Source organism: Durio zibethinus, chromosome 24, assembly GCF_047325235.1.
Source record: "Durio zibethinus cultivar Kanyao isolate XHJ-2024 chromosome 24, ASM4732523v1, whole genome shotgun sequence".
In the NCBI taxonomy this organism is placed as follows: domain Eukaryota; kingdom Viridiplantae; phylum Streptophyta; class Magnoliopsida; order Malvales; family Malvaceae; genus Durio; species Durio zibethinus.
Window position 1 is genome coordinate 19,149,326 of NC_143185.1, and position 24,658 is coordinate 19,173,983.

Sequence of the window (24,658 nt, forward strand, 5' to 3'; positions counted from 1 at the left end):
TTAGGTGAGAAATTTTCTCTAAATTTGTCTCAAATGGTGGAATAATTTAGATAAAGTTTCAATAATAGTAATTAATATTTATTTTCAAACAAAAAAATATAAAATGAAAAAATATAAAAATTATGGGAATTAAATACAAATTACCCAATGATAAGATTCTTAGAAATTTCAAATGGTAAATTCCTAAGAAATCTCTAAGTGAAAAATTTTCTCTAAATTTATCCAAAATTGTGGAATAATTTAAATGAAAGTTTCAATAAAAGTAATTGTATTCTTTTTCCAAACAAAAATTTTGGTTGAAAATATATGATAATTATCCAAGGATGAGATTCTTAGAAATTTCAAACGATAAATTTCTAATAAATCTCTATGTGAGAAATTTTCTCTAAATTTGACCCAAATTGTAGAATAATTTAGATGAAATTTCAATAAAAATAATTTCATATTATTTTCTTTTCAAGAAAAAAAAATTTTTAAATAGGCTTAAATGGTGAAAATTTTAAAAATTCAAAAGAGAAAATATTTTTAATTTGACCCAAATGGTGGAATAATTAGATTTATTTTCAACAAGAAAAAATGATAATAATAAAAAATAATAAATAAACCTTTTTTTCGACGACGGGACCTCTTTAAGAAATCCAATGAGATTCTTGAATATTCTTGAGGTGAGGAAGTATTTTTTAAAAGTTCTACCAGATTAATGGAGAATCTTAAAAATTGTTTTCAATATTTAACTTGGAAACCATTATACTCCAAACCTTAGGATAAATTTGAAATAATATGGTATCATCCTTTGGATTGGCATGTGGGGGTGTTATAACATTCCTTACATGTAACCGAACTCTCGAACCCTAAATAGGTTAGTAGACCCGAACCTATTCTTTTAGAGACGCTTAGTCAAGCTTAGGAGCTCTTTAAGATGATAGATTCCTTAAGTGACCAATCACACATAGATAAAAAAGATTGGTGATGACTTCATTCATTTGTTAAATCTAGTTATAAATTTTCGGATCTATATGTTATGACAATTATTATGGGTATGATCTTTTCTTATGAAATACTTAAACTGGATGTGTCTCACTATATCAAAAAATAATTTATTGCATTCAAACTAAGTGCCTTAAATTTTATGGATAATATAATATTTTTATTCAATACTTAATTCTTTTGTATCATGTACCAAACATAAAAATTTCATAAATCAACAATGATACATTATGTCAACATAATCAAAGGAAAAATTAATTAAGGCAATAATTTTAAACTCCACTTATTTCAAATAAATACTATTTAATATTATCTAACTATTAAAAAAATACAAACAAAATACTAGTGGTACCAAAACCTCATGAAGTTTAAATCCAAATTGTCTTAACAATTCATGTTGCATTCAAACAAAAGTCCAAAAATTAATAAAATAAATTTTACTTAATTTATTCAATTATACACATAATTTTAGCTCGAGAGTACGTAAAATTTAAATATCATATAGGGAGAGTACGTATATTCAATAGACTACAAGCATGTCAAAATATTTTACTATAAAATAAAATACTAGAATTCACATACACAAAATATAATAATTATTTAATTATACATAAATATTATATAATAAATATTTTATGCCATTTAAAAGTTTTATAAAAATAATAAACAAATACAGCATAAAATATCAAAACTAAAAGAAAAAATGGCACTGAAAATGGACGCGAAATGAGTTCAAATAAGTCAATTTCTTGATTCTAACACTATTCACTAGCTCAGCACTGTTTATCGAGTCAGTACTATTATGACTCGTTCATCTCCTAGCTTTCGCTAGGTTGACCCAACTTGAATGGGTCAAATTTGACCGATTTAGGTTTATTTCAATTTTTAAACCAATTTTTTTTCTATTTAAACCTTTAAACATGCAATTAACATATGGATTTACAAAACCCATGCCACAATATGTATAAAAAACACATAAATCACCATGAATTTGAGAACAAAATTTTTTGTTCATAGTCATTCTTGACCGATTTTTATTACTTGATTTTCTTTTTTAGATTTTTCATTTTTTCTTTAAGTTTTAATGCAATTAAATGCTCTAAAATTTAAGTAACACATATCTTCACATCCAAGTTGAAAATACATAATTAAACTGAATATGTCTCATTGGATCAAAAAGTAATTTATTGCATTCAAACCAAGTGCCCTGAATTTTATAAATAGTTTAATATTTTCACTCAATACTTAATTTTCATGTATCATGTGTCAAAAATAAAAATTTCATAAATCAACAATGATACATAATGTTAATATAGTCATAGGAAAAAATAAATCAAGGAAACAATTTTAAATTCCAATTATTTTAAATAAATATTATTTAATATTATCTAATTATGAAAAAAATACTAATAAAATACTAGCGGTACCAAAACCTAGTAAAGTTTAAATCCAAATTGCCTTAACAATCCATGTTGCATTTAAACAAAAGTCCAAAATTTAGTAAAATAAATTTTACTTAATTTATTCAATTATACACGTAATTTCAAGTTGAGAATATGTAAAATTTAAGTGTCATATAAGAAGAATACGTACCTTCAATAGATTTCAAACATGCTAAAATATTTTATTATAAAATAAAATAACAAATTCATGTGCAAAAAATATAATAATTATTTAATCATACATAAATATTATATAATAAATATTTTATGGCATTTAAAAATTTCATAAAAATAATAAATAAATACGGTATAAAATTTGGAAACTAAAAAAACAAACGACATCGAAAATGAACACAAAATGAGTTTAGATAGGTCAATTTCTTGATTCTAGCACTATTTATTAACTCAGTACTGTTCACCAAGTTAGCACTGTTATAACTCATCACTGTTCATCTACTACCTTCAGGTTGATCCGACTTGACTGGGTCAAATTTGACATAGTTTAGGTTTATTTCAATTTTTAAATCATTTTTTTTTTTGCAATTAAACCTTTAAACATACAATTAACCTATGGATTTACAAAACCTATGCCACAATATGCATAAAAAAAACATAAATCACCATGAATTCGAGAACAAAATTTTATGTTCATAGCCATTCTTGACCCGTTTTTATTAGTTGATTTTTTTTCATGTTTTCCTTGAGTTTTAATGCAATTAAATGCTCTAAAATTTAATTAGCATATATATTTACATTTAGGTTGAAAGTACACAATTAAATCGAATATGTCTCATTAAATCAAAAAATAATTTATTGTATTCAAACCAAATGTTTTGAATTTTATGGATAATTTAATACTTAATTCTTATGTATCATGTATCAAAAATAAAGATTTCACAAATCAACAATGACACATAATATTAATATAGTCATAGGAAAAAATAAATCAAAGAAACAATTTTAAACTCCAATTATTTTAATTAAATGTTATTTAGTATTATCTATTTATGAAAAATAACAATAAAATAATAGTAGTACCAAAATCTTGTGGAGTTTAAATCCAAATTGTTTTAAAAATCCACGTTGCATTTAAACAAAAGTTCAAAAATTAGTAAAATAAATTTTACTTAATTTATTCAATTGTACATATAACTTTAGGTTAAAAGTATGTAAAATTTAAATGTTATATAAAGAGAGTACGTACCTTTAATAAATTTCAAGTATACCAAATATTTTATTATAAAATAACAGAATTCATGTGTATAAAATATAATAATTATTTCATCATACATAAATATTATATAATAAATATTTTATGTTATTTAAAAATTTCATAAAAAAAAAAAATAAATGTAGCACAAAATTTTGAAACTAACAAAACAAACGGTACCGAAAACGGATCCAAAATAAGCCTAAACAAGTCAATTTATTGATTCGGTACTATTTATTAACTCAGTACTAATCACCTAGTCAACATGGTCGTGACTTGGCACTCTTCATCTCCTGGCTTCAGCCAGGTTGACCCAACTTGATTGGTCAAATTTAACCCAATTTAGGTTTATTTCAAATTTTAAGCCAATTTTGATGATTTTTTTTGCAATTAAACCTTAAACATGCAATTAATATATTGATTTACAAAACCTATGCCACAATATGCATAAAAAAAACATAAATCACGATGAATTTGAGAACAAAATTTCATGTTCATAACCATTCTTGACCCGTTTTTGTTACTTAATTTTCTTTCTAAGATTTTTCATGCTTTCCTTGAATTTTAATACAATTAAATGGTCTAAAATTTAATTAAGACATATATTTACAAAATTCATGCTTTAAATCTCATCAAAACAACATAAATCAATATTAATTTATTTTAGGATAGAAATACATACATAACTTTATAGTTTCTTCACAATTGATCAATTAAAATCCAAATTACTTGTAACTAAAACACATGTTTCAAGTTTAAAACATATGGGTAACAATATTTGATAACCAATTTTGATTAAAACATATAAAATATTAAGGTTTTAATTAAATCTTGAATTTAGTCAAATCTTGAACCCAAATATTTAAACCCCAATTTCTTTTCTCTATAAGATGAATTAATAAATGTTCCATATATAATTTTAATCCTCTTACAAAAGAAAATAAAATCCCCAAATCAATTTTAAGAAAATAAGATTAGAAAGTTGGATTGCGATAATCACAAAATTTTGTCTAAAATATTGATTTGATGCAAAATTAAAATTTAAAATCATAAATTTGGATCCTAAGTCCAATCATATTGCCAATTAGCGACTACCAGACAAGAGGACACTAGTTATGCAATAATTTAAAAGAGTCAGAAGACTCGAGATGAAGAAAAACATTTCACATAAGAAGGCATTGATACCACATATATGCATAATTTTAAATTTCAAGAAATATATGTAAATATTAGAACAATAAATTTAATTACACACCTGCATGGGTAGACATAATTGAAAAGTGAAAGCAACACCAATTCTTGAAAATACTAGGCTTTTCCCTTCACTCTTTGTTTATTAGTAACTCTCAATAGGTAAATACTGTTAATTAGAAGTGAAGAGTTGGAGCTTAGCAAAATATTATTAAAACCCTAAAACCTTTCTCGTCAAAAGTTTATTAGGTTAAAAGTTGACACAATCAACAAATCACACTAATCCTGTAAGATGTGTAAAACCTATATATAAATGATCACAATTAATTATTTAAACTCTCATACTTATTTTATATTAAGATAAAATATATTTTATTAAACTATAAAATCACTAATTAATAGCAGTTCACTTTACAAAAAATTCTAGCAAAATTCATATAGCCATCATTCATTTTTTAATTCCCTAACAATTTCTCGTGCATAGATATTAGAATCCAGAGAGAAAATGCAGAGGAATGATCAATGTTAGTGTCAATACCATGGAAGACAAGCGTTTGCATACTGATTTTGGTTGGACAAAGAGAACAACAACATGGGCTTTGGAATTGCAACATGCAAGCCCGATAGTGTTTCTCTGAAAGCATGATTTTATTGGCAAGAACAAAGGCACTTGAATTTGGAGACTACAAATGTCATTTTGATTCTACTGTAGAAAAATTACACACACCGAAGGTTTGCAAGGTAATAAACATAAAATTGTCCATTTCCAGTTGATTCTTGAGAAAAGAGAAAGCTACATGTCGCTTTCAAATATAAAAGCGAGCAACTTCTAACAAAAAGCAATTCAGTTCAACCACAAGTCTGTTTTTTTTTTTTTTAAACGAGGAAAAAGCTCTATTGTTTCTTTGCGGTGGCGATGCATGATTATCTTATACTTCCCGTCACTGAAAAGCAGCAACAACTTGCAGTTTCTGCGGAAATGCTTCACTCTTATACGGTTCTGCTCTCACTTCTCCTACTACGCGTTTCTGTTCACTCTTTCTTCTCCCGCCAGCTGAAGCTGTTGATGATACTTACACTCTTCCTTATGAGTACTTCGTTAACTGTGGATCAAAGGCTAGTGTCACCTTTGGAATCAGGAACTTCACAGGAGACGGTCCCTTTTCTGGAAGAGGATGCAAACCTGTCCAAGACACTAAACCTTCAGGTGATACACCAATGCTCTATCAAACAGCAAGAATATTCAGACGCCCTTCCCCTTATAAGCTTGAAATAAGCCAAAAGGGCACGTACCTGGTACGTCTTCATTTCTTTGCTCTCTCATCTTCTGTCAGTTTAGCGGATGCTGTGTTTAATGTCTCAGCCCAACCTAATGCCTCAGCTCCATTGCTTTTACTGTTGTCGAATTTTACCACGAAAAATAGCAATGAATCCACAGTGGTTAAGGAATTCTTACTTAGAATTGGAGCTGGTAAATTCTTGACCTACTTCATACCTTCTCAAATATCATGTTGGCTTTGTAATTGCCATTGAAGTCTTTCTTGCCCCTAATGGCTTCATCCCTGATTACGCCACACACATAAATTTGTCTGGGATTAAAGGCAATTATAGTGGTTTACTTTCTAATGTTTTGCAAAAAGCTTATAGAATCGATATCGGAGGTCCCAACAACACGGAAAAGAATGATACACTTATGAGGTATTGGACATCAGATGACCAGTTTTTGCTCTTCCCAGGATTTGCTAAAAACAGGCCAATCAGCTATGATCAATTAGAATCTGAACATGGAACTAATGGTTCAACTAGGTATATTGGCCCAGAGGAAGTCTATGGGACTGCCAAAGAATTGAATTCTAATAATAGCAGCAAGATAAAGTTTTCGAGTAGTACTTGGCGTTTTAAAGCCAATGAGCATGCTAGGCACTTTGTTCGGGCGCATTTCTGTTAGCATCTCACTTCAATATTCTCTGCTCAGTCTCTGCATCAATGGAAATTTTTGTCAGTTGATTAGTACAAATGAGATAGTTAATAAGTTGGTAGCTCCATTTTATGCTGATTTTGTTGTTGATTCTGTTAAATCTGGAAATATTGTCATAAGTGTCGCCCCTCCTAAAGATGATACATATCAAATTGCCTTTTTGAATGGCCTTGAGATTATGCAGCTAATGGAAAATTCATATTCGTCTTTTGTGCCAATGCCACCCAAGCCCAAGAACAAAATTTTGTTCATTATTGACGGTTCACTTGGTCTGGCATTTGCATTCATTATAATGGCGGTCGCAATGATTCGTCTAGTTTGCAAGAAAGAAGATGCGGTTGAAAATCCACGTTTGCCATCTTCTTTGGCTTTTCCTGGATGGAGTGAAAATGACATGTCAAATTCTACAACTGTTGGTCATGGTTTGGACCTTGGATTAAGGATACCCTTTGCTGAAATACGGCAAGCAACACAAGATTTTGACTCAAAACTTTTCATTGGTGAGGGTGGATTTGGAAAAGTATATGGTGGAACTCTTCATGGTAAGAAAGTCGCTGTTAAACGAAGGAAACCAGGATACAAGCAGGGTCTTGCGGAATTCCAGACAGAGATAATGGTACTTTCCCGAGCTTGCCATCGCAACCTTGTTTCCTTGATGGGATTCTGTGATGAAAGGTCTGAAATGATATTGGTTTATGAATTCATGGAAAAGGGGAATCTTAGAGATAATCTATATGACACAAATGGCTGTTCTAAACAAAATGGATTGTCATGGGAGAAAAGACTTGAGATCTGCATTGGCTCAGCAACAGCCCTCCATTTCCTGCACACAAGTTCAGCTGTGAAAATTATTCACCGTGATGTTAAGTCAACAGCCATCTTTCTAGATTAAAATTACACAGCTAAAGTATCTGATTTCGGTATTTCAAAATCAAGTCATTCTGATCTAACCCTGGATAATACAATTGTAAGAAGGTAGCATTGGTTATTTTCATCCAGAATATTTTGTCTTTAGAGTCGACAGAAAAATCTGATGTGTACGCTTTTGAAGTGGTACTTCTAGAAGTTCTCTGTGCTAGACCAGCCATTATCAACTCACCTCAGAAGGAAGAGGTGAACCTAGCAGATTGGGGTTTGTTTTGGCTAAAGAAAGGGCAGCTTGAAAAAATTATTGATCCTTCCCTAGTGGATAAAATAAACCCTAATTCGTTTAGAAATTTTGGTGAAATAGTTGAGAAGTGTTTGGAGGCAAAGGTTAGTAATAGGCCTACGATGCGCGATGTGCTATGGGACTTAGAATATGCATTGAGCATACATACAGAAATAAACAGAGAAGACCTTGGTGAAAGCACCACTAATGTTTCATTGCAGTTGGGATTGCCGTGCTCCTGCATTTACCAACCAGTAGCTTTCCAGTTGAAGAAAATGAACAGTCCATAGTAGGTAACAGTGGCTCAGATAAATCTGCTAGTGAAATGTTCTCCCAGTTGAAGTTTGCTGGCCCTAGATAATCTGCATTAATTCAAGGTACCAAATATGATCATAATTTCAGCAGTTTCTGATATCTGTTAGCTATTTATTGTTTTGGTGAAAAATGGAGAAACTTAAACTTCTTCCTCCTTCGCCCAATACTGTAAAGTGTGAAGTGAAGTGTATCAATCAGCAGCGGATTAATGTTCTTAAAAATTGGTAAACTTAAGCAGGTCAGATTTATCATCTTGGTTGAAGAATAAATGTTCTTATTTCTATTCTTTTGTTCCTAGGATCTGTTCTTTGGCAGGAAAATTTCATTTCTGTCAATTTTGCGATAATAGTATGGCTAACTAATACAAGGGCTTTACCAGGGAAGGAAGATCACTCATGTCATGTCAACATTTAAAATCTGCTATCAACCTGACGGGCCAAGACATCAAGGATGTTATATGAACTCCAGCAAATCAACTAGAACTGAATCGAGGGTTGACTCAAAACAGATTACAACCCGAGGTTCAACTTCTGCTAAATGATGGATGATGGAGTATGTATGAAGTGCTTGTAAAATAATAATCCAATATATTCTGAAGTAAATGTATATCTGTTTATGTTTGTTCCCTGTTAGAACAGTTAGTCTTCTAACTTGTTGCCCCATGCGTGGTTTTTAGAAGACCCTCTAGCCAATGGTAAACTACGACCTCAGCAATTACAGAGTGTCAGAGATGCTAAATAGATTCGAGGCACATGATTTGAGGAATGAATCACTAATAGTTCTTGTTTATTTCCAGTCGCTCACAGGAACTTGCTGAATATCATGACCTTTTCATCCGAAGTTCTCACCCAAAAAATTTGACAAAAGTCACGAGATCTTCAAAATCAATCATCATATAACTGTAACATGTCCAATTCAGAAAAATTAATGAGATTTAACAGTGCCAGGAAACTATATGCTGGCAGGTAAAGATCACCTTGAAGCCATGTCCAACTAACATATCCGTGACACAGTTTCTATAACAATTGAGTCCAACCAGAAGTCTGTTTCCATGGGGCCTGATAGTAGTTGTATAGAGACAAGACAAAGCCTTTCTAAATGGGGTTGAGATAATGGAAGTGATGGGGCAATCTGATTTGGTTCCTAAAACAAATGAGTCCAACCAGAAGTCTGTCTTTATTATTGTGGGTTCTTGTCTAAATTTTTGGAGGTCTGCTGTTTTTTGGATTGAGAAGCAGGAACCAAAAACCTGTTAAAACTTCATATTGGTCACCATTTTCTGCACATAAAGAAAGTACTCACATTATTTTGAAGACGTCTCAACTGTCAACATAAGGCACAGAGGGAACCATCAATGTTTCGCCTGTCCCTAACTTGAATCTGAGTTTAAAGATACCATATTTTGAGATTCAGTTAGCAACAAACAACTTCGATAAGAAGTTGCAGATTGGTAAGGGTGGATTTGGTAATGTCTATCGATGGAGGAACTCTCAGAACTGGCTTGAAAGTTGCTGTGAAACGAAGTGAGCCAGGGTCAGGTTAAGGACTGCCAGAATTTCAGACGGAGATCATGGTTTTATCCAAAATTAACCATTGCAATTCGCAACTTGTTTCCCTGATCGGATATTGTGACGAAGGGTTTGAGATGATACAGATCTACGAGTCCATGGAACTTTGAGGGATCACCTATATAACTCAAAACTACCTTGCTTGTCTTGGAAGCAAAGGCTTGAAATTTGCATTGGTGCAGCAAGAGGACAACATTACCTCCTCAAAGGTACATCTGGGGGCATCATCCACCGTGATGTCAAGTCCACAAACATCTTGCTTGATGAGAACCTTGTAGCCAAAGTAGCTGACTTTGGCCTTTCAAGATCAGGTTCTCCTGATCAAACCCATGCCAGCGCAGACTTTGAAGGAACTTTCAGTTCTCTTGATCCTGAGTACTTTAGGACACAACAGCTGACAGAAAAATCTGATGTTTATTCGTTCGTTGTGGAGGTTCTTCTTGAGATGCTATGTGCGAGGCCAGCTATCAACCCTACACTTCCAAGAGAGCAAGTGAACCTAGCCGAATGGGGAATGCTTTACAAGAGGAAAGGATTGCTTGAGCAGATTGTGGATGCATCCGCAAAAGTTTGGATCAATCCCAACTCATTAATAAAATTTGCAGAGATAGCAGAGAAATGTTTGCAGGAAGATGATGCTGATAGGACAACCATGGGTGATGTGGCATGGGACTTGGAGCATGCTTTACAGCTTCAGCAAACAGCAGTTGTACGAGAGCCACATGAGGACAGCACGTCCAATGCTTCCGGTATTTTATCATTTCCCGTTCTCCAGCGCTTTCCTTCCAAGAGTGCAGAATTTGGTAGAGATGATAGGTCCACTATAGAGGAGGATGACTCTGACTCTGACTCAGTCCCGTTATCAAGTGAAGTTTTCTCCTAATTGAGAATTAATGATGCCAGATAAATCATTCAGTTTACAAGGCACAGTACTAGTTTAGCGTCTTTGGTCTATGTATGTTTCATATCTGAAATCAAATTGACACTGCTTTCTTTTTGAACTCCAAGATGCATAATATAGTATAAAGGCATTTCCCTAGATCATATTTTTACCAAATACCAGACGACCAGCTAGTTAAATTGTGCTATAAGAGATGATTTCTAAGATTGTTTAATCAGGAAAATGGGGGTTTGCTTCTGCAAGCATCCATCAGCTTCTTCTTCGGGAGAAAGAATATAGAAATCCGAAATTGATCATTTGTCAAAACAAGGGTCATGCTGCAGGGCTTATCCTGCTCACTCCATTGAAAACCTATTATGTTTAGTGGACCAAAATGATAAGAAAACAAATTGCAAAATTTCATTATGCTTCTTCATTTGCAATGCACAGATGCCACCAACCACTGACCGGAGTATTTGTCTATGATTTGCAAAGAAGATAAGACACATAGGCCAGCTACTTCAAGTTGCCAAGTAAACTATAAAGCCAAAGACATGAAACTAAATTTGCGATTGCAACAACTTATAAATTGCTCTATAATTTGGAAATTTTCTCTTTGACACATTTGCTGTTGTTTTTTTTTTTTTTTTTCCATCTGCAGCTGATAACTATACCAGACAGAATCAATAAATTATCTAAAACTGTACATATATATGTACCAAGACCAAACTCCTGACCAATTACAAACCAGAAGGACAAAAAAAATTAACAAAATGAATCCGAAGGAGAGATTACTAATGACCAGGGCCTTTTCTACTAGGTCCAGAAGCCATAGTTGTCCCTTGCTGCTCTGCAAAAACCCGACCGCTGCCATCTTTAAGGTCCCTGGGAACAGCTTCCCGGCTTGCATCTTCAATCTTGTTTGTTGATTGAAGAGGCCTAGAACAATCAACAGAAGCTGACTCTGAGAGAACAAGCACGGCCAATACCAGTAGAACGAGACAGAAGTGTCTCATTGTTAATGTTGTTTGTTAGTCTATGGTCGTAGTGACCCCCTTTGTATAATAAAAGTTCCAAGGCTTTCAAAATATTCCCGTCAATAAAGAATGGAGCTAAAAAGAATTGTTAAGCATCTCCATTGAATTAGGTACCGCCCCTTTTTAACAAGGGGTGGTTTGGGTGTCAAGAGAAAGGACGGTTTATGGTTTTTTGGAGTGGTTCCGTCAAAGGAAGTATTTGACTGACTTCTAATACTTTTTTGTGATTGAATGCTAAATAGTTTTACATTCTCATTTGTCTTTATCAGAACTCATGTCTCTACACTTTACAGCTTATTTCCAATTCTGGAAACTAACGTAGATCCTACCATATAAATTTGCTACTAGTATAAAACTACCTTTGGTAAATTCTTCTTGTCCTTTTCTATTCCCTAATACCACAGTTAAGATTAAGACAAAAACGTGGTGAATTACTTAAAAATCATAGGTTTATTTTTCATTTGTCGTCAGGGATTGAACTTTTATTAACGGAATTAAGAATTCAATATTCTACTAATATCTTATGACTATTTGGCATAGTTTCAATTTATCTTCATTTTCCCTCTTATTCTTTTTTAATTAAATTTGGTAATTTTTGTATCTTATCATATTTATTTCGCATCAAATATATATAAAAAATAAAAACGATCATGTCACAATTCGCCTAAACTATTTATATAATTTTTATAAAATTTTAAATTGTATCATTTTTAAAATTATCTTATCTATTTTATCCTGACGAAAGAAAATGATTAATAACATAGTTTATTGTATGGTTCAAACATACAGATTGCATAAAGGAATCCAGGGACGGGATAGAAAATGGGAGGTGGAAACAAAGAACAAAAGTACACATAATTTGTTATTCTTGATGCTTTTTTATTGGTAAAGGAAAGTGAACCATAACCCAATAAAAAAGAGCCATTGTTTTTAGTTTGATATGGTTTATGCTCCAAACTTGGACCTGCGTACGAGTAATTTCCAAGCAGCTGTCCTTAGTCCTTCCGCTCTTTCTTTTTCTTTTCATTTTCTTACTGTTTTCACAATAAGTCAGAAAAGACTTAGATGAAATTCATGATTTTTTTTTACTAAAAATAATTAAATTAAAATTGAATATCAAAATCTATATATTAAAAAATCACATTACATAAATTAAGTGTGTAAAATTTTTTTAAAAATTAATAAATTGTAAAATATATTTTTATATAAATATTTTTAATAAAACTATTGATAGAAATTTTTTCATTAAAAAAGTATAAATCAAATTTGAATTATAAATAATATTTTTAATAATAATTTTATATATTATTGATTTTCATATTAAATTTCATTAATTTATTGGTTTAGATTTTTTATTAAATTATTTTATTAAAAATTTAATAAATTTCACATGTAAATTTTATCCGAACCAAACTAGCTACTAAGCAACGGTGCCGACCAAGGCCAAGGTATCAAGAAAAGTCGATGTTGAACATATATAGTTTTCTAGAGAAAGAGCCACTCAATGTGGGGAATCTCACAATCTTTAATTTGTGACAAAGGGAACAATAGAAAACTTGAAAACTTCTTCCTCCGGGATTGGAGGGTTGGGGGGGGTTTTATGTTTCTAGCATAATCCATTGCTCTATCTAAAAGAATGAAATTTAAGGTGGCTTGCTTGTATATATTTAACTATATAAAAAAAGATGCCGGACACTCTTTCTATGGTTATGATTTTTGTATTTGACCTGTTGGATTCTTGTTCTTTTTTTTTTTTTTTTGGTAAGAGAGGTTGTAGTATAAAGATAATGAAAATTATTGTAAATATTAAAATTTAAATTTTGAATTTATTAATATTATTTTTTAAAAATAATTATAAGAATTAATATAATTTTATTCTTTTTTGTCATAAATTGTTCTACAATTTCATAACGAAAAATTTCAAAGTTAAAACTCTTCATATTTCAACTCAAAGTTTTGTATTTAAGTTTTAAAATGAATGAGATAAAATTTAGAAAATAAAAAAATCATTTTTTAATAATAATAATTATTATTATTATTATCGGAAATCTTTGCGAAGAAAGTGAGACAGTAGAAACCTTTCTTAGGCCTTGGTTGGTAATTGGTATAAGTACTTGAAGGTCCCTGTATTAAAGTGAAATGTTCATTTTAATCCTTCTACTTTAACTTTGATTAATTCAATTGTTATACTCTCAAATATGTATATAAAATCCATGATAATAGATAACAATTGCAGACAAGAAACGTTAATTGTGATCATTTGAAATTGATTTTTGAATTTTTGTTGATAGAGAAATTTTTTAATATTAAATATAAAATTATTATTGACATGTGAAGAATACATAAATAAAAATTATTTAAAAAAAACCCACATTAAGAATATTTCTGTGAACATTTACAAGTCACCTTCACGTCATTTTCACATTATTACAGTTTAAGTGTTAATATGTTATTTTTTATTATCAATTGTGTTTGATTTTACACATATTTGAAATTACAAGATTAAATTGGGGTAAAATGAATATTCTGTTTTTGTTAAGGACCTGTCAAATATTTATACCACTAATAGTTATACGGTTTCAATTATTCCTTAAATTATAGGGTTTCAATTATTCCTTAAAAATTCCAATTGGTCGGTAGACACTCCGGCATCACCATATGCCAATCTTTTGATAATTATTTAAAGAATTAAGCAAATATTTGGATAAATGATGAGATTGATTTTGACAAAATTAAAAATATTAATAGAAATAAAATTAATTATTATAATAATAAAATTAAAATTAATGGTTAAATATGTGTTTAAATGTAAAAATAATTATGACAATAAGATGAATTATAGTAAGAATAAAAATAACTATTAAGTGTATTAGATTAATAATTGTATATAATAATATTTTAAATTATTTAACATTTATAAAATCAATAAATAATTAATAATTAATAAATTATATTTATATTAAATAAAATTTTTATTAATAAATAATAATAATAATATATCAAATTGATGAAATTATGTTATAATTTAAAAATAAAAAGGAGGTAATTAAAAAAATTAATGACCAGTGGCCAACTGGATAAAAATATCTAGTGGCTAATTGCCGTTAAATATTCGGGGCAATTGCATCCAAATTAACTTTTCTTTCTTGGGATGATATCTAAAAATAATAGTTAAACAACCAAATACATTTAACTTAATTTTTTTAAAAATAAAAATAATTTTTGGTCATTGGAGAGAATGAGAAATTCATTTGAAAGTGAAAAAGAAAAAAATTGACTTCATACCAACTATATAATTTTTTTTTTTGGTAAATATTAAAATTTTAATTTCAGTGATTAACATTCAATTTATAATAATTTCAAATATTAATAAAAATTAAATTTGATTTTTTCAAACTCGAAATGTGATGAAAATTTTTATCATGTGATAGTAACTATAAAATGACAAAAATTACATTAAATATATACATTAGTGTAAGTGGATCTCTTTTTTTTTAAAATATATAAAATATAATATATATTTATTAAAAGATTTTGATCAAATTTTAATTCAAAATAAAATGTATAATGACAAAACTACACTAATTAAATGGTTAGTGATAAATGAATCAATCACATATTTAGAATGAATGACAAATTTACATCTTATTGAAAAGTTTTTCATGTGAACAAATTGAAATTAGCTCAGAACAAAAGAAATACACATTGAAAATTTTAATTTCCAAAATAAGTTTAAAATATTACCACATGTCTTTTTTTTAATTATTTTTTATTATATTTAAAACATATACATCATCCTATTAATTTTGTTTGTAAAATATAAAAACTCCACCAAATTTGATAATTTTTAGATATATATGTTAATTAAGAAGGAAAATTCTTTAAGTACTCTATGATATTTAACATTTAGGGTTTACCTATTAATATTTATATATCTAAGTGGCCATATACATATTATTAGGAAGATAATTTAAAGATATTAGTTAGCTTAAGCATTTTAATTAGATCTTAAAATAATCTGCTTTGCCCTTAAGCTTTTGGACTTTAGGTCAATTACAACCGACCCACATCTACTTGTTGGACTTTAGATCTTAAAATAAAATTATTTTTGTATTTGACTTTTTGGATTCTTCTTCTTTTTTTTTTTGGGTAAGAGAGGTTTTAGTATAAAGATAAAGAAAATTATTGTAAGTAATGGAATTTAAATTCCTATTAAATATCAATTTTTAAAAATAATTATAAAAATGAACTAATTGATTTTTTTTTAATTTGATTACTTTTTTGTCATAAATTGTCCTTCAATTTCACAACTAAAAATTTCAATGTTAAAACTCTTCATACTTCAACTCAAAGTTATGCATTTAAATTTTAAAATGAATGAGATAAAATTTAAAAAATAAAAAAATCACTTTTTAAAATAATAATAATAATAATAATAATAATTATTATTATTATACGCAAATGGAAGGAAAATGTTGCCAAGGAAGTGAGAAAGTAGAAACCTTTCTTAGGGCCTGGTTAATAATTGGTATAAGTACTTGAAGGTCCCTATATTAAAGTGAAATGTTCATTTTAATCCTTCTACTTTAATTTTTATTAATTCAATTGTTATACTCTCAAATATGTATATAAAATCCATGATAATAGTTAACATTGCAGATAAGAAACGTTAATTGTGATCATTTGAAATTTTTGTTGACATAGAATTTTTAAAATTTTTTTCACATGTTAAATATAAAAATAATTATTAACGTGTGAAGAATACGACAATTAAAAATTATTTTTAAACAAATTACATTAGGGACATTTCAATGAATATTTACAAGTTAACTTCACGTCATTTTCACATTATTACAGTTAAAGAGTTATTGTTCATGATATATTATCAATTGTCTTTAATTTTACACGTATTTGACAGTACAACATTAAATGTTTAGTGATAAATGAATCAATCACATATTTAAAATGAAAAATTTACGTCTTATTGAAAAGTTTTTCATGTGAACAAATTGAAATTAGCTTGGAACAAAGAAATATACATTGAAATTTTTAATTTCAAAAATAAGTTTAAAATATTATCACACATCTTTTTTTTATTATTTTTTATTATATTTTAAAATATATGTATCTTCCTGCTAATTTTATTTGTAAAATTTAAAAACTCCATTAAATTTGATAATTTCTAGACATACATATATATGTTAATCAAGAAGGACATTTCTTTAAGTACTCTATGATCTTTAACATTTAGGGTTTACCTATTAATATTTGTATATCTAAATGGCCATATACATATTATTAGGAAGATAATTTAAATATATTAGTTAGCTTAAGCATTTTAATTAGAGTTTAAAATAATCTGCTTTGCCCTTAAGCTTTGCGACTTTAGGTCAATCACAACCGTCCCACTTCAACGGTTTGACGGTATTTAGTCATGGTGATGGTTACTGTGACAGCTGCATACCTTGTTTGGTCAATTCTTTTCGTGAACCAAGAAAAATAAATAAATAATCCTTTCTTTAAGTTTAATAATTTTTTTTTATCAGTACATTTTTAGGCTTGATCGATAGATACAAATTTGAGGAATTCATGAAAATTTATTTTTTTTACGATTTATTATCGAATTTAAAATCAATTAAAAAATAAGTTAATTTTTGAATGCATGGTAAGTGAAAGTATGAAACTAAATACTCAAATCCGTAATAATTTATCAAAGAAATAAATATTTTTAATGCATGTCAAGTTGTATTTTAATTTGTTCAAGATAAAAAGAACGATTTTTCCAGAAGAGTACTCGGCAAACCAAAACATTTGTATTTAGATTTGACCGACTGACCATTCAAACCTTTATTTTCCCATGAAATCTCGTCACACCTGCAATTAATTCCTGGAGGCATTGGAAATTCAAAGATTTTGTGCGTGGTCTTTGGTCCCCCATTGGCGCTGCCGATGGGAAAAAATACTTTCGCTGCGACTCTGGCCATCGGGCGGCCCAGGAAATCTAAGAATCAACACTTGTAGCTTCCATTTACCATATTTTTCCATGATTTCAACTGCCAGCTTGGACTCGCAATCTTATCCTAATTTTTCTGTGCTTTGTCCAGGCTTTCTTCAATTTCTCTTTTAAACCCAGAAACTTTCATAGTTGTTTCCTCCTCTGGAACAAATTTAACCACGTTTCCTTTGAATATTGAAGGATGGATTGAAGTATCTCCCACGCAATTACCTTAGTCAAAAAAACCTACTGCTAATTTCCTCACCGACGCTATAAGTAGAGCACCAGATTCTCATTCTCCACACCAAATAATCACATTTGCTCTCCTTCATCTCCCTCTTTGTTTTCTCATTTTCTGGTATGATGACTGCAGTCAAATCTTTTTTAAGCTTTTCTTCTTTTCTTTTACTGTTGAGTTCCATTCTCATTGTGTCGACTGAAGCTCGTGATCCCTTCAATATCCTGATGTCCCGAAATTTTGCTGGCGGAAGGGTTCCTGATATCTTTGATATTGGCTTATACCTTGGAGCAATCAAAGAGTCAGGTCCAAGTCCTGGTGGGGGACACAAGTTTACCGATAGCCGGACCCTCGGAGGCATTAAGAACTCTGGGCCAAGCCCTGGCGAGGGACACAATTTAATTGACAGCTCGACTCTTGGAGGTATAAAGGACTCTGGCCCGAGCAATGGTGGTGAGGGACACAAGTTCACTGATAGTCAAACCCTTGTAGGCATTAAGAACTCCGGTCCAAGCTCTGGTAAGGGACACAAGATAACTGATAGCTCTAATCTTGGAAGTATAAAGGACTCAGGCCCGAGCCCTGGTGTAGGAAACAAGTTTACCGATAGCTCTCCTCTAGGTGGCATTAAGGACTCCGGTCCAAGTCCAGGTGTAGGAAATAAATTAACTGATAGCTTCACTCTAGGAGGCATTAAAAACTCCGGTCCGAGCCCTGGTGTAGGAAACAGGCTAACTGATAGCTTCAATCTTGGAGGCATTAAGGATTCCGGTCCAAGCCCTGGTGTAGGAAACAAGTTAACGGACAGCCAAACCATAGGAGGCATCAAGGACTCTGGTCCAAGCCCCGGAGCAGGACATTGATTCATTGAGAGTCAGATATGCAGTTAGAGGTAACAAAGTTTCTGATGCGAGGCTTGATAGGAGTAACAAGTGGACTTTTAGCCAACACTGGCAGCTACAGCAACAAGAAGATTTCTTTTATACTATACATGTTCATTCTTTCAGTTCATTATTATTATTATTATTATTCATTTTGTTGTTTAAATTCAAATACCAATTCCTCGTTTATTCAATAATTATCACAGTTGTTTTAGCTCTTCAGTAGTTGTAATAAGAAATTCTTTGTTAATCTGATTCTCCTTTTTATGGAATATTCTGTGAAATTAATTAATGGAGCAACTGTCACACAATTAAAGTCTTTTTAGCGGCCACCAAGATCCCCCTTCCACTCCCAAATAACACACGATATTGAAATTCCAAAAATTAAAGAAAGATAAAATTATATGGAGGGAACCTTATATAAATCATGAGTATAATATAAGTATTTATTACAAAGAAAGATAAATATGTTGGGATAGATAATTAAACATAAATTCATATAGTTTACATATAATTAGTTCGGATAAGCTTAAAAATTAATGAAATATATGTTCATATCAATTTTTACTCAACAAATAAGAGTTGTTCAAATCATTTATTCAAGCAATTTATGTAATAGAAGATGATAATTTTTCAAAGAAGTTTTTTTTTATAATTTATTTCAATAAATATTGCATATATATATATATATTGACCAAGATTAGATATATATATATTTTTTATAATCTAATTAATTTTTTCTTAAAATTAACTTTATAATTAATATGTTCTTTTAATACGAGATTTTTTCAATTTCTCACAAATTAAAATTTTACAATATTAAAGGATGTAAAGCTCTATTAATGAATCAATAATTAATTAAAGGCTTCTTATTTATATGTTATAATAACAAATTAAAATGTTAATAACACATAGTTAAAAAAAAATACATATTCACATGTGAGGAAAATGACCATATATTAGTGACTTAAAAATGACTCATAGAATATAATTGAAAATTATCATATTCACATTTTTATAATAATTTTAAAAAATTAAAGAAAATACTAAGAGATTCAATGATTAACTTTATTAAGTAGAGTATAATAATTTTTTCTGATATTAAAAATAAGATTTAAATTCAATTTTTTGCCAAAAAAAATGAAAAATGAATTTGATTCATTATTATTTTTAGCTAAAAGAAATTGTTATTTTTTCACATGATTTATTATTAATATGTATTAAATAAAATATTTTTAAATGATACTTCTAATTAATTTTAACAAAATTAGCTAAATCCAATATTAAAATTGCAGAAGTTCACTCTTGAGAGAAGATTAGATTAGAACCTTCTTGTCCTGCAAAATTAAGTTATATTCAAGATCAACATATTCTCTTCTGCTTTTGGCTTGATTTATGTTTTTCATTTCTCAAATACGCTCAGCAAATGAGTTGCTACTTGCTATGCTCATCAATCTCAGCGTTTATATTATTCAAAATGATTTGGGAAATGAAAAGTACAAACAGAATCCTGTTGGGCTGCTGTGAATGAAATACACATTATTAAGATATGGTATTTCTGGAAAGTGGCCTGTGAATCATTCAAGGTTGCCGCCAGCGACATCCAGCACAAACCTATACCTCACATCATTCCTCTCCATTCTCTCAAATGCCTTGTTTATATAATCCATCTTCACCACCTCTATCATCGAAGTCAGACCCTTCTCTGCCCAAAAGTTTAGTATTTCCTGTGTTTCTTCCATGCTTCCTATGAAACTCCCAGTCAGTGTCTTCTTCCCTGCATTGCATGACAAATTGACAATCATGTTGTTTTTGTTACAATGAACAATGCTTTGTAATTTGTATAGACAAATGAACAAAAGAATTTGACCGTAGATTGTGTAGACACCCACCTTTCGAGTCAGTTTTCCTCAGTGAGCTTCAGATAAGATAATAAAAAATAATAAGTAAAAATAGAGTTCTAGTCCTAATAAGATTGGGAGGTTAAATTTTAAAACTGTGATAAAAGGATTTTTTTTTTTTTTAAATGAGGATAAACAGATAAGGGGCATTTTGATTTTTGAATCTTGTACATAGCCCCTATACAAACCCGCGTTGATCACAGAGGGAGAAACAACAGCAATTGACAATAAAAATCATACAGAAAACAGGGGAGATACACAATAGGAAAAGTGAGCAGCGACGGAAGGTAGCAGTGATCATGACCCAAGGAAGTAGAGGCACCGGCGAAGAATGCAAGCGGCTGGCGACGTCAAGGGACAGCAACAATCAGTTCCTGGGTTTCGGTAGCCATATGTAGTTGAAGAAGGAAAGGGATTTTTTTTTTAGCACTAGAAAGAGGACAAACGGATAATTTTATTTTGTAGGTGGCTTTTACAGCAGCAATGAAACACTGCATTTGGAATTAAAAAGGGCGCTGAGCTGTGCCTGCCTGTGTGTTTGTGTGACAGGCTCACAACCGGTTCCAAACCCAATCCAGTTAGCAACCAAAGCTAAGCCCACTCGGAAAGCAACTGAAGCCTGATTCCACTTGTGATCAACTTTCCACTAACCATGGGAAGCGAAATGTAAGGCTCCAGAGGATGCAATGCTGGAACAGTGTCGAGAATGTGATCGAGACTACTTACTGCTCCCTCCATCTCCACTGCATTAGAGCTCACTAGAAAAGCGTCTGCACCCAAGTGTTCTAAAGCCTCCACTTTCTTGTTTTCTGAAGAACTTATCACGGTTACATGATGTCCCGTGGCCTTTGCTATCAGCACTGCCAAATGTCCAACTCCACCTAACCCCAAAATTCCGGCTTTGATAGCCTTATCATGGTTGTAGAACTGCTTCAAGGGACTGTAAGCTGTCACTCCAGCACATAACAGCGGTGCTGCCTGCTCCAGTGCAAGTTTCTCAGGTATCTTTACCGCAAACCTGCAGCATCCACTCTAATATTAATTGACAGGGATTTTCAACAGATTGAAGGACCAAACAAGGTTAGTTCGTTTGCTTGTTCTTGCTTACTTTTGTTGAACTACCATGGCAGAAGAAAAGCTACCTTGAGTGGGAGTTCCATCTTTGTAGATGCCTCCATAAGTCAAGATTCTCTCGCTGCAACACTGTTCACTATTGGACTTGCAAGCCAAGCATTTCCCACAAGAGCTAATTATGCACCCAACTACTACCTTGTTTCCAAGCTTGAACTTGTTTACCTCTAAACCCAGCTCCACAAACTCTCCCACCACTTCATGCTGTTCAAGACAGTCAAATAAAACAATAAATTAACATTACAGAAAACAAGCTTGATATCGAATTGGAACAACAGCATAGGATTATGTTGGAGACGCTAATATTTGTTCTAGAAATGTGCATAATGCCTACCTTGGAGCCAAAGGGTAGTTGATGGGGCTAATCTCACTGCTCATCTGATGGAGACCAGTGTGATCTACTCCACAATACATATACCTTTAGCACCACATCTTCTGGACCTGTTTTCCTATCGATAAGGGCATTGGGACTTCAATTAGCATTCATCAAATTTTAAACTTAGGGGTAAGAGAGGGAGCAGAAGAGAAATTAAGAAATTAAAAACCTTAAGAGTGAATGAATATGGTGAAGGATGCCCTGATTCATCTCTGGAAGCCCATCCAATGAAACTTCTTCCCTCCATTTCATGCTTCAATTGATCAGTACAGTAGACTTTATGAAAGAACTGATGAAACAGTAAGAGCCTAATGAAAATGCCATGTGGTTCTTTGGGGCTTTATATCCACAAAAAGTTTCATTATCATTACTTACCGCCCAAGTACATTCCAACCACAATTCACAGATTCGCCGCCTTGTTATAAATTCAACTAAATAAGGTTGACATGGGATTTTCAGTTTACAGACTCTGCACTGGAGGTGGCTTTGAAGAATGGAACAAAAACATTGTTGTCTGGACCGGAAAAGACATTTGACAATCTTTTCAAGAACCAAGAGATTAGTTATCTTAATCAATCAAATTATTGTATGATCTTTTGCCATGTTTTATCTGCATAACATATAGGAACTTATTGTTCTGAAATTGGATTATTCTTAAGTACGTGATGTAAGAACCATCTGAGTGCAACCCAGGGTTGTTTGATCTTGCTAGTTTTGAAGCTTTTAAGCTCATCACTCACGCCATGGCTTCTTATAACAATATTCACCAAAATATGAAGGGTTTTGACCTCTTTTCATTCATGGGTGTAAGTTGACTTGTCTGACTCTGACTTTGCATCCTTTCCAAAATTAGTTGAATTTGGGCTTCATTACTACTCCAAATTTTGAAAAAAAAATTATAAGACTAAAAGATCAATTACTTGAATGTCTAACTGGTAGATTTTATTTATGTTCTTACAACATTCATTTGAACATCTGTTTTGTCATTCTTGTAACCTATACGGAGATCAAAGATTTAAGTTAAATGGTCAAGTGACGCTTTTTTTTAGGCGGTAGGATTGTAAATTAATGAATAGAATGTTCAACCGATGTTTTCGTAAATATGTTTAATTTTTGTTAATTTATATTCATTTATTAAATTTCTCAAATGATTATAAATAATATTTTAAAATTAATTAATTAAATAAATAAATCATAAAGATAATAAAATTCATTTTCGTGCGCTTCGTTTATGCTCGAAGATGTAAAATAAATAGAACTTTTGACAAACATTTGATGAATAGATTTGATTCATATCCTAAGAGCCTATCGCTTATAATTATTATAATATAATTAATTAATTATAATTTAAAATTATGTGAAGATCATAAAATTTTATATAGAACTTACATTTATAAATAGTAAATTTTTAGATAATTTTTTATTATAACTAAAAAATTATAAGTAAAATATTTTTTATATTTGTTTATTAAATTTATTAAATAAATAATCATAATTAAAAATAATATTTTAATATTCATTAATTATATATAAAAACATTACAAAATTTATTAATATTTTATTTATTTAGGCCTGTTAAGCACATCCAAACACTTTTTTCGAATACCCCAATTATTAATAATTATTAAAGAAATAGAAAATTCCGCATATTGAAACTTTCAAACTTTCAAGGATGAGATAAGCGAAGAAACGAAACTTGCATGGACCGAACCACCCAATCACTCTCACTTTCCAAGCCAAACAGCAAGAAGCAAATGCCATGACTCAAGTGGTAAAGATGAGCTGATGCTGTGGCTCCGATAATAACATCCCCCTATTTTCTTAGTTAAATAATAAAAAAAAAATTTCACCTCTTAACGCCCATATCCGTACTGTTAATTTATTAATTGCAAACTTTGTTGTTTAATTTTGTTAAAATCCAGTGTGAAAACTATGAAAAAGAAAGCTGGCTCAGCCTATTGTCACCAACTGTTACATTAAAACTTTTATATATTTATACCATACTTTAATAAAAATTATATATCATAATTTATATTAATATAAAAATATAAAATAAATTTTTTATTTTATTAAATTTATTTATAATTATTAAAATTTTAAATTATATTAATTTTACCATTTTTATTTATATTCTTTATATCATATCGTCATAACAGGTTATAAACCATTAAAAACTTAAGAACATGACCCACGAACCAAACCACAAGAAAATATTAGCAATAGGTAGTTCCGGTTATCTTTCCGTCAAGTTTTCAGTTCGCTAAGATCAGAAGGAAAAACCCATTAATCAGATATGCTGTCGTTTCCTAATTCAGAGATTCTTGACATTTACATTAGAAAATAATTTAAATTTAGATAAGGAAAAACCCAATAAGAAA

General features: G+C 30.5%; 1 protein-coding gene and 3 pseudogenes across 3 annotated transcripts; 3 read left to right on the forward strand and 1 right to left on the reverse strand.

Moving 5' to 3' along the window:
- The first annotated feature begins 5,472 nt into the window (after positions 1–5,472).
- LOC111317291 (putative receptor-like protein kinase At5g24010) lies at positions 5,473–9,359 on the forward strand (annotated as a pseudogene). Its single transcript, XR_016333125.1, has 4 exons — positions 5,473–5,571; positions 5,618–5,689; positions 5,779–8,335; positions 8,653–9,359. The product of XR_016333125.1 is annotated as a putative receptor-like protein kinase At5g24010 (transcript).
- On the forward strand, positions 9,180–10,748 carry LOC111317292 (putative receptor-like protein kinase At5g24010 pseudogene; annotated as a pseudogene).
- Positions 10,749–18,027: 7,279 nt separating this feature from the next.
- On the forward strand, positions 18,028–19,144 carry LOC149512016 (uncharacterized). The gene has a single exon (XM_089753942.1). The coding sequence runs from the start codon at positions 18,114–18,116 to the stop codon at positions 18,852–18,854; it is 741 nt and encodes a 246-aa protein (XP_089610068.1). The 5' UTR covers positions 18,028–18,113; the 3' UTR covers positions 18,855–19,144.
- A 1,366-nt stretch (positions 19,145–20,510) lies between these two features.
- LOC111316195 (cinnamyl alcohol dehydrogenase 1-like) lies at positions 20,511–23,037 on the reverse strand (annotated as a pseudogene). The gene is made up of 6 exons (XR_016333331.1): positions 22,454–23,037; positions 22,239–22,356; position 22,203; positions 21,882–22,108; positions 20,765–21,791; positions 20,511–20,649 (listed from the first exon to the last, which is right to left on the reverse strand). The product of XR_016333331.1 is annotated as a cinnamyl alcohol dehydrogenase 1-like (transcript).
- Positions 23,038–24,658: the final 1,621 nt, after the last annotated feature.